Source organism: Salvelinus alpinus, chromosome 10 (genome assembly GCF_045679555.1).
Source record: "Salvelinus alpinus chromosome 10, SLU_Salpinus.1, whole genome shotgun sequence".
Taxonomy (NCBI): domain Eukaryota; kingdom Metazoa; phylum Chordata; class Actinopteri; order Salmoniformes; family Salmonidae; genus Salvelinus; species Salvelinus alpinus.
The window spans coordinates 32884689-32901750 of NC_092095.1; the positions used below are offsets into that span (position 1 = coordinate 32884689).

The 17062-nt window shown below is 43.1% G+C and overlaps 1 protein-coding gene across 1 annotated transcript in view; it reads right to left on the bottom strand.

The window, feature by feature from the left end:
- Positions 1-7603: 7603 nt before the first annotated feature.
- LOC139531929 (uncharacterized) overlaps positions 7604-17062 on the bottom strand; it is a 47803-nt gene continuing 38344 nt past the window's right edge. Inside the window, exon 11 of the mRNA XM_071328944.1 lies at positions 7604-7737. Within this exon, the coding sequence (XP_071185045.1) occupies positions 7732-7737 (6 nt within the window). The 3' untranslated portion in view covers positions 7604-7731. The remainder of the gene's footprint in view (positions 7738-17062) is intronic.

Below are 17062 nucleotides of genomic sequence, written 5' to 3' on the forward strand. Positions count from 1 at the left end.
CACATTGAAGGAGAAGAACGACATTGGAATGTCCTCAATGAAAACAGGCGGTTGTTCGATTGACATGGCACTGTAGCCTACCTCTTATCCATGCAGCTTCGCTACTGCCATGCTGCGGTCAAACAGACGTGGTAGTGATGTGCTAGATATGAGAATGGTTCCGTTAAATTGATAGAACGCACCATTGGTGCGTACTGTGAGAAATAAATTGTACGGTTGTAGAGCACCCCCTGGCATCTAAAATTCGACAGTGCAACACCAGAACAGGTGGTGTTTTAGATTTTATTTTATGAATATAGAGACAAATGGTCTTAAAACACGATTTTAAAAAGGTGTTTATGATGAAAATCGATAAACAATGCATGGAAGATAGGGGCTATCTAATAAATGCAGGTGGAGTCAGGGCCAGTTGATGCTACTGGATTTGGATTCTTTTAAATTCCGATTTAATAAAATGTGTATACAGACAATGTATACAATCAGTCATGTCCATTGATAATGCAGGTGGTATACAATATATTTGACAGAATATTTTTCAATATTCATAAATGAATGTGCTTTTATTTTTATTAAATCAAAATACTATTCTAATATTACAGAGCAAGCCGTGCTTTGTAGCACCTACGGATACAACATTATGGACTCTTAAAGGAAGCCCAGGTAAGGCCAAAATGTAATAAATATGGCAACTATTATTAATTACTTCTCAATTATGCTTTTAGATAAACAATTCTAATAAATGTCAACAATCCTTGCTCCAAAGGACCATTAAATGACTTCCTTTTGTGAGAAAAAAAAAGTTTGGTCCTGGTTTCATATGGAATCACTCATATCATTCAGCTTGGGACCTAGTCCTTGCAGAAGTAAACATAGCTCGTTACATAGGTTCCAACTACCCAGGGGCCCACACAGACTCTTTTTTAACTCACTGCCACTGATTCAACAGTTGTTTAGGGCCATTTCACAACTCAGTGGCCTTGTGGTTAGTGTTAGCCCTGAGATTAGAATGCTTGGGACTGCCCTTACTGAGTTCTTGTCCTTGGGATACAATGTTGTAAGTTTACAAGTATATTATTGCACCAATTTCCTATTTAGGTTCCTGACATATTCATTTTGCTGGGTTTTTTTCTCTCCAAAGGCAACCATTTTTTTACTGCACAACCCCCATAAAAAGTTGTGGTGGAGGATACTGTCAAAACATTTTATGTAGGCTAGTAGTGTGTTTTAAAGTTTATTCAGCTGACTAACTTCATCCTCCTGAGACCGAGCAACAACAAAAAAAAGGTTTTGGATTATGATAAAACATGTTTTTACATCATAAGTGTTGGGGTGAAATATTTATTTATTTTTTATTGAATGTGCACTGAATTTGCCATTTGGACTCGGTTGAGGGTACATATGAAAAATCAAACATTACAGTAAATGGGGACAATAGAAAAAAACATATCCTGATGTCCACTACAGAGGACATTTATTAACAAGCTCTTATTTAAAGTTTAAAACAATATTACACTGGTCTGCAAACTCACCAAACTATTCCTGAGATATTTACCTATTAGAAACAATTTGAATATCAAACTCACAAAAATTATCATACACAATTACACACACTTACCATAAAATGTGCTAATTATGATGGTAATTGTGATGGTAGCCATTTTGAAGAACCAGAAAAAAAACATTGGGTACGTTCGAGTGGATCACTTGTCAAGTCAGTGACCATCATTGGTCACATCTTTCAAAGTGTGTTGCATTATGGAGCTAAAAATTGTCCGACTTAAGCCTACATGTCGAATGAACGTTACAAAAAATCCTGTGATCAAATGTCATGAAGTTTTGACTGCAAGTTTCTGCAATTGCTCTTCACCAACTTCATCCTGCAGCCAGAAAATAAAAAAATAAAAAAATGGCAACACTGCCATGTTGATCTGAGCCTTGCTGTTGGAAAACCACATTAGTGTCCGACTTTCGACACGCAGGTTGAAATATCAAAACTAACTCTGAACCAACTATATTAATTTGGGGACAGGTCGAAAAGCATTAAACATTTAATGGCAATTTAGCTAGCTGTTGCTAGCTAATTTGTCCTGGGATATAAACATTGGGTTGTTATTTTACCTGAAATGCACAAGGTCCTCTACTCCTACAATGAATCCACAGTTAAAAGGGTAAACTGAGTTTGTTTCTAGTAATCTCTCCTCCTTCAGGCTGCTTCTTCTTCGGACTTTATATGGCGGTTGGAAACCAACTTTAAGGTACATTAACACTACTAACTGGATTGGAGTGTGGACCTCAGTGTGGACCTCTTTCAATCACCCACGTGGGTATTTGCTCCTAAAAAACTATTAGGTAATGGGAGAAGCGCGACTTGCAGTGAGTCAAGCATCACAAAGAACAGAGTTCTATTTTTATGCTGACCAGACCGGACACGTCACAAAATAAATGTACACATACATGTTATTTAATCATTGCACCCAAACTGCTTGCGCGTGCCAGCGAGTGTCTGCGTGGCCAGCGCTAAAATAGAACTTGATTATTTTTGTGCAAGTCCTGCCTATTTTCCTGCAAGTCCTGCCTCTCCAATCTCCTCATTGGCTTTTAGGAGCATATACTCACGTGGGGAATTGAAAAATAAACTGAGGTCCACACTCTGGTCAGATGTGGCATTTCAGGTAAAATAACCTCCCAATGTTTATATACCAGGACAAATTAGCTAGCAACAGCAAGTTAGCTAGCTAAATTTGCCATAAAATGTTTGTTTTTCAACCTGTCCCCAAATTAATATAATTGGTTCAGAGTTTGTTTTGATATGTCAACCTGGGTGTCCTGACTGTGTCTGGTGTGGGGGGACAAAAATCAACCTACGCGCGTGTCCGGTTTGGTCAGCATGTACCACATCTGTGTGCATGTTGATTTTGTTCACCCACACCAGAATCAATCTGTCAGGCCTGCTCCTGCTCCTCCTCTTTTGCACTCGAGGGCGCCAGGCTGCCCATCATTACACACACCTGTCACCATCATTATGCGCATCAGCGCTCGCTGGACTCCATTACCTTGTTGATTGCCCCTCCTATATCTGTCTGTTCCTTGGTTAGATCCCGGTGTCGGCATTATTGTCGTTTTTGTTTTCCCCTGTCCGTATTCTGTTCCTGTCCGTGTTTCATTAAAATGTTTGCTCCCTGTACTTGCTTCTCGTCTCCAGCGTCTGTCCTCACACGATCAGGACATGCAGGTTGAAATATCAAAACAAACTCTGAACCAATTATATTAGGTTGGGGACAAGTCAAAAAACATGAAACATTTAAGGCAGGTTAGCTAGCTAGCTTGCTGTTGCTAGGTAATTTGTCCTGGTATATAAACATTGGGTTGTTATTTTAACTGAAATGCATAAGGTCCTCTACTCCGACAATTAATGCACAGATATTCGGTTTACCGGTTTTAGTTTCTCGTCATCTCTCCTCCTTCCTTCAGGCTTCTTTTTCTTCTTTGGACTTTATATAGACAGCATTACTACAACTGACCCGAGTGTGGACCTAAGTTCATCTTTCAATCACCTACGTGGGTATATGCTCCTAAAACCAATGAGGAGTTGAGTGAGGCCGGACTTGCAGTGTGTTGAGCTCACATATAGAAACAATTTCTATTTTAGCGCCTGGCCACGCAGATGCTTGCTGAGGCGCGCGAGCAGTGTGGGTGCAATGATTGAACAACATGTAGGTGTACATGTATTTTGAGACACTCGCGCACGCGACGCCAGCGGCGTGTTCAGCATGTTACCGTTCAAACGCGCTCATCATCAAGGTGACACCCTCACACATGTAGAGTCATTGAAAAGCCGAGAATGTTCTGTCCTCTCAAACGGACATGACCTAAAACAGTGGCATGAATGGCCTTAGCGATACGGACCAAAAACTAAAGTCCATTAGAGAGGACAACAATTAATTGCTGGAGGATATAGTTTTTGAAAAGTCGTATACATAGACCTACAAACTGCCCACCTAAGAATAGAATGAATGACGTCAGGAGTCGGCAGAGGGAGGGGGCTTTAATGTGCCGACCCACGTGTGGCGCGATTTGGTTGTGTGTGTCGTGAACAACATTAGCGTGAACAACAACAGTAGAATTGGCGGTTCGCATTCAAAATAAAAGTCCCCCATTGAGCCTGCCGCAAATTTATAAAAATTGTGGAATCATGACAGAATTGGATTAGATCATGAACAAGTTTGGAATGTTGTTATATAAATTCAACAAAAGACAAAAATTAATTAAGTTGACACAAAAATAACAATAATCTGTTGAAATCAGACTTCAGAATTGCATTGGGGTTATCCTTTTATGCAATGTTTTGGCCACTGAGAAAATTCAGTGCAACTTCCAGCGTTTACTGTGAACACTGAAGCTGTACCCACTTTAAGTTACAGTTTTAACAGTGGCCATTTGATCATAATGTAGGCCTACCAGAGTGGCTTACCATCAAACACAATGGAGAAAATGCATCCCATAACATTTTAACATGGAAGTAGCTGTTCTACAGCTCTACAGTAGCAGCCAATGTGTGGTGTTCATTGTAGGCCTACATTCCATTACGGTTTACACTTTTGAAGAAAAAAGATGCAGGGCATGCATTAACCTGAGATAAACAAGGAGACAAGGAGGAGACTGAAAATGTTGTTGTGTTGTTTGATGCAAGAAACCATTTTACAAAATAAAATGCATTATTATTCCCATACCATTATTACAGAGATTCAGACAGATTATGCTACCCTCTGCCTATTGGCTACTTAGCTTATTCAAGCCTGTCTCAAATTACAACACTGCCCCTTTAAGACATAAAAAAGCTCTTCAGCTGACTTAATTTTCACAGATGTACATGTTTTGTGCTCTTGTAGGAAGCAATCACTCCCTTGTTGCTTACTACAAATGATATATAACTGGGCTAATAACTCACTAACTAGCAAAGGATATGAACTAAATGGCTACATGCAGCTCTCGCTTTGATTTCAAAACAAGTGCATCTCCTCACGACCACTCATGCTGTAAACACAGTGCAGTTCAAAGTAAATGGCATAGATCCATATATGGCAATTGTCTATTTGCATATAGCTCTACTGCATCTCTGATTGTTTATGCCACACTGGTCTGTGTAAAGTTTGGGCTGAGTAGTATTTGTATTTATTATGGATCCCCATTAGCTGCTGCACTCTTCCTGGGGTCTGGCAAAATTAACGCAGTTATACAATTTTAAAAACATTACAATACATTCATAACAGATTTCACAAGTCAGTAAGTGTGTGCCATCAGGCCCCTACTCCACATATCTACAACACAAGATCCATGTGTACGTGTGTGTATAGTGCATATGTTATCATGTGTGTGTATGTGTGCCTATGTTTGTGTTGCTTCAAAGTCCCCGCTGTTCCATAAATGGTATTTTATCTGTTTTTTCAATCTGATTCTACTGCTTGCATCAGTTACCTGATGTGGAATAGAGTTCCATTTAGTCATGGCCTATGTAGTACTGTGCACCTCCCATAGTCTGTTCTGGACTTGGGGACTGTGAAGAGACCTCTGGTGGCATGTCTTGTGGGGTATGCATAGGTGTCTGAGCTGTGTGCTAGTCGTTTAAACAGACAACTCGGTGCTTTCAACATGTCAATACCTCTCACAAACACAAGTAGTGATGAAGTCAAGCTCTCTTCCCCTTTGAGCCAGGAGAGATTGACATGCATATTATTAATATTTGCTCTCTGTTTACATCCAAGGGCCAGCCGTGCTGCCCTGTTCTGAGCCAGTTGCAATTTTCCAAAGTCCCTCTTTGTGGTACCTGACCACACGACTGAACAGTAGTCCAGGTGCGACAAAACTAGAGCCTGTAGGACCTGCCTTGTTGATAGTGCTGTTAAGAAGGTAGAGCAGGGTTTTATTATGGATAGACTTCTCCCCATCTTAGCTACTATCAATATGTTTTGACCATGGCAGTTTACAATCCAGGGTTACTCCAAGCAGTTTAGTCACCTAAACCTGCTCAATTTCCACCTTATTTCTTACAAGATTTAGTTGAGGTTTAGGGTTTAGTGAATGGTTTGTCCCAACTACAATGCTTTTAGAAATATTTAGGACTAACTTATTCCTTGCCACCCATTCTGAAAACTAACTGCAGCTCTTTGTTAAGTGTTGCAATCATTTCAGTTGCTGTAGTAGCTGACGTGTATAGTGTTGAGTCATCCATATACATAGACATACTGGCTTTCCTCAAAGCCAGTGGCATGTTGTTAGTAAAGATTGAAAAAAGTAATGTGCCTAGACAGCTGCCCCAGTTATTTCCTGATTCTACCTGGATTATGTTAGAGAGGCTTCCATTAAAGAACACCCTCTGTGTTCTGTTAGACAGGTAACTCTTTATCCACAATATAGCAGGGGATGTAAAGCCATAACACATGTTTTTCCAGCAGCAGACTATGATCGATAATGTCAATACCAGCACTGAAGTCTAACAAAACAGACCAATCTTTTTATTTTAAATTGCTCTCAGCCAATCATCAGTCATTTGTGTAAGTGCTGTGCTTTTTGAATGTCCTTCCCTATAAGTGCGTGTCGATGCAATAGAATCCTACTCTGGTGCGTTCTGCCTACAACAAACTCTTTTACATAGTTCGTTTTGTTTCAGTATGTTGCATTGAAAGTGGCTAATATTGCATTGATTCGATCACAATTGCCACAGTAAAGGGAAACGTTGACAGTGTTAAGAGAAAACCACTAGAACAGTGGTCACCAACCTTTTCTGTGTCAAGATCACATTCTGAGTCAAAATGCAAGCTGAGATCTACTGCTCAGATTTTTTTTTTAATATGACTTAAAAAATGTAAGCCTATGCAACATTAACCAATTAAAAACAGTACTGTAGCAATTAAGTTTGTGCAGTAAGCTACAGTGTAACGGCAGCCTTCCTTCTCTTCAAGAGAAGGTGTAGCAGGGATCAGACCAACACGCAGCGTAGCCAGTGCTCAACATGTTTAATTAAACTATAAACAGAAAGCACTTACAAATACAAAATAACAAAAAGTGACAAACCGATACAGTCCTAGCTGGTGCAGCAAAAACACAGAGACAGGAAACAACCACCCACAAACCCCAACACAAAACAAGCCACCTATATATGATTCCCAATCAGAGACAACACAAAACACCTGCCTCTGATTGGGAACCATATTAGGCCAAACACAGAAACAGACAAACTAGACACACAACATAGAATGCCCACCCAGCTCACGTCCTGACCAACACTAAAACAAGCAAAACACACAAGAACTATGGTCAGAACGTGACATACAGGCCCAATACATTATTACCGCATATTGTCTTTACTTGAATTGCCCTGCCAATGCATTGTTGTTCAGGCAATTTAGAGACAATTATATTTTCAAATTTGAGGTAGGCTATATGACCACATCAGTAATTGATCCGTTATTGTATTACTTGCGAAGCACATCTGAGTTAGCATACATTTAAATAATTTGCTTTTTTATTTTACTGGGCTGATGCTGCCTGAATCTGATGGTCAGTCTCAGTGGAGGGCGAGAGCAGCAGACTGAGGGTCCGCCTCTCAACATCCCCCACTCTCCCTTTCCTCCACTGACACTGACACTGACCAAAACCGGACACCGTCTTCCAGCTGATGGCGAAACTCGAGTTGCATCCCATTATTTCTGCCTCGTGCACAAATTCATGTTGTTACTCCTATGAACAGAGAAAGTGAAATATTCCTCAATATTAAAAAAGACCCAAGCCGCTAATAATAACAACAATGCAAGCCTATAGATACACTTGCCTACTCATTCATTACTGCCTCGTTTCTTGTTATAGCGCTGAGTGGAAATAGGAAGAACCCGCATTTTATGGCTTATAAAAATGTTGAATACAAAGTGTTGACAGTGCTGAGTAAGAACTTAAACATGAATTCACTCATAAAAACAGCATTGCTTTGTTGTATTGGTTGACAGTCTCTCTCTAGTCATGGTATAAAACGATTGAAATCTCACAGTATCAACTTTTCTGTAGCTTTCTTTCATGCCTGCCACTTCACTGCAGACATGTTCATCTGAGTCAACCGATTGGCCAGCGTCAGACCTATAGTGCACTTGATTTGCTCACTGGGCCCGCCAGGAAGGCATAGTTTGTACCTTCAGACACATGAAATGGAACAAAATGGCAACAGTTTGCCTACCAGGCGCGCAGGGCAACTGAATCGGGTACACCTACGGTCAAAAGCACGTGATGATTACAAAAAATAGGAACACTATCGCTGGGTTTTTTACAGAAATGTTTGGCGATCGACTAGGAATGCCACTAATCTAGAAAATTGAATGAAATTATATTTTGTGCTTCTCTCTGTGGGCGGATATTTCTGCACGGCAGTCCCGGGGAGCTGGGGATATCGGGGCTCACGCGCATTTCAGAGGGAACATTGCTTGTACGCACTGCACTGTACAGCCTTACCTATGGATATTGGTGACAATTCTTAAGAGTTTACGTTGTAGCTCTTATTGCGGGACTAGCTGTAAGAAATCACCTCACTATTCAGCCTATTGTGCATATTGAAGATTCATATTGCAATGTACAGATCTTGGGTACATGAAATGGGGCATCAGCCCGTTTCATATAATATTTGTGTAAACTCCTCACAGTTGTGTTCTGTGGGTGTCATTGAGTAGGCGGATACCCCAAGAAGACAGTGAATGAATCTGAGTGGCCTAGTTACAGTTTTGACTTAAATCGGCTTGAAAATCTATGGCAAGACTTGAAAATGGCTGTCTAGGAATGATCAACAACCAACTTGACAGAGCATGAATATTTTTTTAAAATAATAATGTGCAAATATTGTACAATCCAGGTGTGCAAAACTCTTAGACACTTACCTGGAAAGACACAGTAGTAATCGCTACGAAAGGTGATTCTAAAATGTATTGACTCGGGGGTATGAATTCTTATGCAAATCAATCAAATGTTGTTTATAAAGCCCCTTCTTATATCAGCTGACGTCTCAAAGCGCTGTACAGAAACCCAGCCTAAAACCCCAAACAGCAAGCGATGCAGGTGTAGAAGCACGAAGAAGAATTCTAAACTAAGGGACCAGCTATTGTCACGTTCTGACCTTAGTTCCTTTTTTATGTCTTTATTTTAGTTGGTCAGGGCGTGAGTTGGGGTGGGCATTCTATGTTGTTTTTTCTATGTTTTGTTCTGTTGTTATATTTCTATGTGTTTGGCCTAGTATGGTTTTTAATCAGAGGCAGGTGTCAGTCGTTGTCTCTGATTGGGAGCCATATTTAGGTAGCCTGTTTTCTATTGTGTTTTGTGGGTGGTTGTTTCCTGTGTTAGTTTTTGCACCATACGGGACTGTTTCGGTTGTTTGTTTGTACGTTTGTTTGTTCAGTGTTCTGTTGATTTATTAAATATCTCATTATGGACACTTACAACGCTGCACATTGGTCCGATCCTTGCTACTCTTCCTCAGACGAAGAGGAAATCCGTTACAGAACCACCCACCAACAAAGGACCAAGCAGCATGGGAAAATGGACTCCTGGACATGGGAGGAAATTTTGGACGGCAAAGGACCATGGGCACAGCCGGGAGAGTATCGCCGTCCGAAAAAGGAGCTGGAAGCAGCAAAAGCGGAGCGGCGACGCTATGAGGAGTTGGCTCGAGGAGAAGTACACGAGAGGCAGCCCCAGATTTTTTTTTTGGGGGGGGGGAACACGGGTAGATTGGCGGACTCAGGTAGGAGACCTGAGTGAACTCCCCGTGCTTACCGTGGCGAGAGAGTGACTGGGCAGGCACCGTGTTATGCGGGGGAGCGCACGATGTCCCCAGTGTGCACGCATAGCCCGGTGCGCTACATCACAGCTCCTCGAATCGGCCGGGCTAGAGTGGGCATCGAGCCAGGAGGGATGATGCCGGCTCAGCGCATCTGGTCTCCTGTGCGTCTCCTCGGCCCGGGGTATACTGCACCAGCCCTACGCACGGTGTCTCCAGTTCGCCAGCACAGCCCAGTGCGGCCTGTTCCAACTCCCCGCACTTGCCGGGCTACAGGGGGGATCCAGCCAGGACGAGTGGTGCTAGCTCTGCGCTCGAGACCGCCAGTACGCTTCCACGGTCCAGTGCATCCGGTGCCTCGGCCAAGGACAAGGCCTCCTGCATGTCTCCCCAGCCTGGTGAGTTCTGTGTCTGTGCTAAGCACTAACCCTCCTGCATGTCTCCCCAGCCTGGTGAGTCCTGTGCCTTCTCCCAGAGCCAGGCCTTCTGTGTGTCTCTCCAATCCAGTGAGAATCCATGGCACGAAGCCTCCAGTGATGATCCATGGCACGAAGCCTCCAGTGATGATCCATGGCACGAAGCCTCCGGTGATGATCCATGGCACGAAGCCTCCGGTGATGATCCATGGCACGAAGCCTCCGGTGATGATCCATGGCACGAAGCCTCCGGTGATGATCCATGGCACGAAGCCTCCGGTGATGATCCATGGCACGAAGCCTCCGGTGAGGATCCATGGCACGAAGCCTCCGGTGAGGATCCATGGCACGAAGCCTCCGGTGAGGATCCATGGCACGAAGCCTCCGGTGAGGATCCATGGCACGAAGCCTCCGGTGAGGATCCATGGCACGAAGCCTCCGGTGAGGATCCATGGCACGAAGCCTCCGGTGAGGATCCATGGCACGAAGCCTCCGGTGAGGATCCATGGCACGAAGCCTCCGGTGAGGATCCGTGGCACGAAGCCTCCGGTGAGGATCCGTGGCATGAGGCCTCCAACGAAGGACGTCAGTCCGGGAGCCTCCAGCGACACCCTCTAGTCCGGGAGCCTCCAGCGACGCCCTCTAGTCCGGAGCCTCAAACGCCGCCCTCTAGTCCGGAGCAGCCAGAGTCTCCCTCTAGTCCGGAGCAGCCAGAGTCTCCCTCTAGTCCGGAGCAGCCAGAGTCTCCCTCTAGTCCGGAGCAGCCAGAGTCTCCCTCTAGTCCGGAGCAGCCAGAGTCTCCCTCTAGTCCGGAGTAGCCAGTGTCTCCCTCTAGTCCGGAGCAGCCAGAGTCTCCCTCTAGTCCGGAGCAGCCAGAGTCTCCCTCTAGTCCGGAGCAGCCAGAGTCTCCCTCTAGTCCGGAGCAGCCAGAGTCTCCCTCTAGTCCGGAGCAGCCAGAGTCTCCCTCTAGTCCGGAGCAGCCAGAGTCTCCCTCTAGTCCGGAGCAGCCAGAGTCTCCCTCTAGTCCGGAGCAGCCAGAGTCTCCCTCTAGTCTGGAGCAGCCAGAACCCCTCCCCGTCGCTCCCCCGGGGTCAGAACCCCGCCCCGTCGCTCCCCCGGGGTCAGAACCCGCCCCGTCTCCGTAGGGTCAGAACACACTGAGATATTTCTGTTTTTCATTTTCAATACATTTGCTAAAATTTCTAAAAACGTGTTCACTATTGTGTAGATGGGTGAAAAAAATTAATACAAAAACATTACATTTTGAATTCAGGCTGTAACACAAGGGTTCCCAAACATTTTTGGCCCACGACCTCATTTTGAAATCTGAAAATTCTAGCGACCCCAACCATGTGAAAAATGTAATTAACAGCCAATGTTTACTTTTTTTGGGGGGGGGTGCTATGGCAGTCAATTGAAAAACATTCAAACAGTATTTCTGATTGTCTTCTCAACTCACCATCACATACTTTTAACGTGGGGCTATGACAGTCAATTGCAAATTAGTCTGACATAATCTTATCTCACCACTACTACTAATGAGATGGCTGTTTTTGATAAATGTTGCGCCAGAGCTTCTCAAATTCAGGGGCCGTGGTCGACAGTGCACACCTCATCTCTGCTGTCACATCCAACCTGGATCGATATTTGGTTATAATGCAGACGAGAGCACTGAATCCAGCTTCACACAGATATGAGCTGGCAAAGGGTAGGCTACCATGAGTTTTATGGTGCTTTCAAGACAACTAAGAACTCAGAAAAATACGAGGTCAAATCATGACGTCAGTGATCTTTAGGTCGGAAAGTCGGAGCTCTAGAAAGAGGCCCGAGTTCCCGAGTTGGGATTCCTAGTTAGACGACCATTCAAAACGTTTTTCCCCAGCCGAAGCTAGTTTTTTTCAGAGATCCCAGTTGTCTTGAACACACTCAAGTTGGAAGTCTGAGTTTTTAGAGTACCAAGTTGTTTTGAACACGGCATTAATGCTCAGGAACCAAAACTCCTCAGTAGTGACCCATGAATGCGTTGTCTGCAGCATTCGGTCACATGACAGCTCGATCAGCTGTTCGATTTGACTTACCGGCATGTCAACTGAGCCAGGATCACAGTCACACGGATCGGGAAGTAGGTCCCAAAGTGCTCTTCCAAGCGTTGGATGGGAGTAGTCATCACTTGTGTGGGACACTTACTGAGGCTGTTTTCTGTTAAAAACATGCACAGCCGAGGGAAGGGGGCATGGTTCGCTTTTGAAAGAGCCTATCCAATAAGAAGTCTTTCCTCTGAATCGGTAACTCATCTGTAGAATGTTTTTGTATTTCCCCTGCATGCTTGCGCTCAGTTCGTACAGTTTCCCAAATATGTCTGTTTATTTGTATTGATTAAGGATCCCCATTAGCGGCTTCCAGGGCAGCAGTTACTCTTCCGGGGGTCCAGCAACATAGGCAAGGAGACACATTTTATTTTAATTACACAGAAAGTCAACCGAGTCTTTATTTTATTACATCCATTGTGAGTGACAACACACCTCTCAATGCGAAAAATCTTTCCAACACTCCCCCTCGATAACCACCAAGCCTCGGTGTGAAATAGAACATTGTCATGCGCCAATCCCATATCTCCACATAGTTTTGCGAACAGGCGTGCGCACGGTGGATGTGTTTTTTTGGTATTTCATTAAGATCCCCATTAGCTGTTGCAAAAGCAGCAGCTACTCTTCCTGGGGTTCACACAATATTTTTATTTATTTAACCTTTATTTAACTAGGCAAGTCAGTGAAGAACAAATAATTATTTACAATGAGGGCCTACTCCGGCCAAACCCTAAACCGGATCACGGCCAGTTGTGATACAGCCTGGAATCAAACCAGGGTCTGTAATGACGCCTCTAGCACTGAGAGTCAGTGCCTTAGACCATTGGGCCGCCCGGGAACCATGAAACATGACCTAATACATAAGATTAATAGACAAGAACAGCTTAAGGACAGAACTACATCAATAATTTAAAAAAGGCATATGTAGCCTACATATCAATACATACACACAAACTATCTAGGTCAAATAGGGGAGAGGGATTGTGCCGTGAGGTGTTGCTTTATCTGTTTTATTATTTGAGCAATATGAGATGGAACGGAGTTCCATGCAATAATGGCTCTATATAATACAGTACGCTTTCTTGATTTTGTTCTGGATTTGGGGTCTGTGGGGTCACAGCTAACGTCCATTTGGAGAGCATAAGCTGTGGAGTTTTTGAGTCGTTCAGTCAGAGTTTCCTCATGATTGTTAGCAATAGCTTTAATTATTTGTTTAACAGTGTTATCTGACAAAGGTATTGATGTGAGTTTCTGTAACTCTCTCCCATATCAATTGCGGCCGGTAATATCAAAGTCTCTGCAATAGTGTGTGGTTTCATAGGTTAGCGGGCCTAGCCATTAACCATGGGAATGATTCAAGTGCAACAGTCAAGTGTGGCTTTTCCCATGAGGGCGAATTTGATCTTTTAGATTTTAATAATTTTCATTTTTAAGGTTAACCACATTACAATGATTTTGAGATACAAAGACAATATTATAATATATATATATACAGTACCAGTCAAAAGTTTGGACACACCTACTCATTCAAGGGTTTTTCTACATTGTAGAATAATAGTGAAAACAACAAAACTATGAAATAACACATGGAATCATTTAGTAACCAAAAAAGTGTTAAATTAATCAAAATATATTTTAGATATGAGATTCTTCAAAGTAGCCACCCTTTGCCTTGATGTCAGCTTTGTACACTCTTGGCATTCTCTCAACCATCTTCACAAGGAATGCTTTTCCAACAGTCTTGAAGGAGTTCCCACATATTGTTGGCTTCTTTTCCCACACTTGTTGGCTTCTTTTCCTTCATTCTGCGGTTCAACTCATCCCAAACCATCTCAATTGGGTTGAGGTCAGGTGACTGTGGAGACCAGGTCATCTGATGCAGCACTCCATCACTCTCCTTCTTGGTTAAATACCCCTTATACAGCCTGGGGTGTGTTGGGTCATTGTCCTGCAGAATGCTGTGGTAGCCATGCAAGTTAAGTGTGCCTTCTAAATAAATCACAGACAGTGTCACCAGCAAAGCACCATCACACCTCCTCCATGCTTCACGGAGGAAATCACACATGCAGAAATCATCCGTTCACTTAAAAGAAATCTCACATTTTGACACATCAGACCAAAGGACAGATGTCCATTGCTCGTGTTTCTTGGCCCAAGCAAGTCTCTTCTTATTATTGGTGTTCTTTAGTAGTGGTTTCTTTGCAGCAATTCGACCATGAAGGCCTGATTCATGCAGTCTCCTCTGAACAGTTGATGTTGAGATGTGTCTGTTACTTGAACTCTGAAGCATTTATTTGGGCTGCAATCTGAGGCAGCAGTTAACTCTAATTAATTTTGTCGTCTGTAGCAGAGGTAACTCTGAGTCTTCCTTTCCTATGGCCGTCCTCATGAGAGCCAGTTTCATCATAGCGCTTGATGGTTTTTGCGACTGCATTTGAAGAAACTTTCAAAGTTCTTGAAATTTTCCTGATTGACTGACCTTCATGTCTTAAAGTAATGATGGACTGTCGTTTCTCTTTGCTTATTTGAGCTGTTCTTGCCATAATATGGACTTGGTCTTTTACCAAATAGGGCTATCTTCTGTATACAACCCCTACTGTATCACAGCACAACTGATTGGCTCAGACGTATTAAGAAGGAAAGAAATTCCACAAATCAAATCAACGAAAGGTGATTGGCAGCTTCATTAAATAGTACCCACAAAACACCAGTCTCAACGTCAACAGTGAAGAGGGCGACTCCGGGATGCTGGCCTCCTAGGCAGAGTTCCTCTGTCCAGTGTCTGTGTTGTTTTGCCCATCTTAATCTTTTATTTGTATTAGCCAGTCTGAGATATGGCTTTTTCTTTGCAACTCTGCCTGGAAGGCCAGCATCCCGGAGTCACCTCTTCACTGTTGACGTTGAGACTGGTGTTTTGCGGGTACTATTTAATGAAGCTGCCAGTTGAGGACTTGTGAGGCGTCTGTTTCTCAAACTAGACACTCTAATGTACTTGTCCTCTTGCTCAGTTGTGCACCGGGGCCTCCCACTCATCTTTCTATTCTGGTTAGAGTCCGTTTGCGCTGTTCTGTGAAGGGAGTAGTACACAGCGTTGTACGAGATCTTCAGTTACTTGGCAATTTCTCGCATGGAATAGCCTTCATTTCTCAGAACAAGAATAGACTGACGAGTTTCAGAAGAAAGTTATTTGTTTCTGGCCATTTTGAGCCTGTAATCGAACAAACAAATGCTGATGCTCCAGATACTCAACTAGTCTAAAGAAGGTCAGTTTTATTGCTTCTTTAATCAGAACAACAGTTTTCAGCTGTGCTAACATAATTGTAAAAGGGTTTTCTAATGATCAATTAACCTTTTAAAATTATAAACTTGGATTAGCTAACACAACGTGCCATTGGATCACAGGAGTGATGGTTGCTGATTATGGGCCTCTGTACGCCTATGTAGATATTCCATTAAATATCAGCCGTTTCCAGCTACAATAGTCATTTACAACATTAAAAATGTCTACACTGCATTTCTGATCAATTTGATGTTATTTTAATGGACAAAAATTTAGATTTTCTTTCAAAAACAAGGACATTTCTAAGTAACCCCAAACTTTTGAACGGTAGTGTACGTGGTTCAATGCACTAAAGAGGAACAATGGGTACATCTTGAAGATGTGCAAGCTCATCCCCAGAATCATTTTACATGTCTATTTTCTAAGGATAAAGATAAAAACATCAACAACTTCATAGTTAAGAACACTATAACAATATGAAAGAAAATGAAACGTATTCTACAGGAACCAATATCACCCCCTAAAAATATAACCCTATGGAACACTCCTTGGATAGCTTTTCAGAATTCATCAATAAATTGGTCTACATGGAAAACTAAAGGCATAGAAGCGGTTTTAAAAAGGCCCTACTGCTCCCCTCCTCTCCACCTAAATTTCCCTCACAGTCCCTTCAGTGTCCCTTGAGTGCCGTTAGTTTGGCTGTTCAGCTTACCTTAATTATCTCTCACCCATCATAGCCCTGCCTTTCCCAACCAATCAGAGCGCATCTGGACACTGCACCCACCCATTCAGGTCAGTGTTATTGTTGAAGAAAGAAGACACATTTCTGAGGACTATTTTTATTGTGGACAGTAACAAGAATACCCGAATGTGGTGCGTGCATCGAAATGTAAGATGCCGGGGGGGTTTCTTGGGTTTCTTTTTACATGTTGTTTAATAATGGGTAATTACCACAAATCACTTAGTAACTTTGATCAGTTTGCAGCCATATGTTCTATTGTACAGCTATTTTTTTGTGTGTGTATTTTATTGTCTCATCGCTGCAACTCCCCAAGGGTCTCGGGAAAGGCGAAGGTCGAGTCATGTGTCCTCAGAAACATGACCTGCCAAACCGCGCTTCTTAACACCCGCCCGCTGCCTGCTGCACTAATGTGTCTGCGTAAACACTGTTCAACTGAAGATCAAAGTCAGCCTGCAGGCCCGCCACAAGGAGTCACTAGAGAGCGATGAGTCAAGTAAAGCCCCCCGGTCCAACCCTCCCCTAATCCGGACGACACTGGGCCAATTGCGTGCCGCCCTATGAGACTCCTGGTTACAGCCAGTTGTGACACAGCCTGGGATTAAACCCGGGTCTGTAGTGACACCTCAAGCACTGCGATGCAGTGCCATAGACCACCGCGCCATTCAGGAGGCCCAGGAATTACTATTCTTTAATATTGGAGTTGCCAATACTGCTTGGCATATTGTT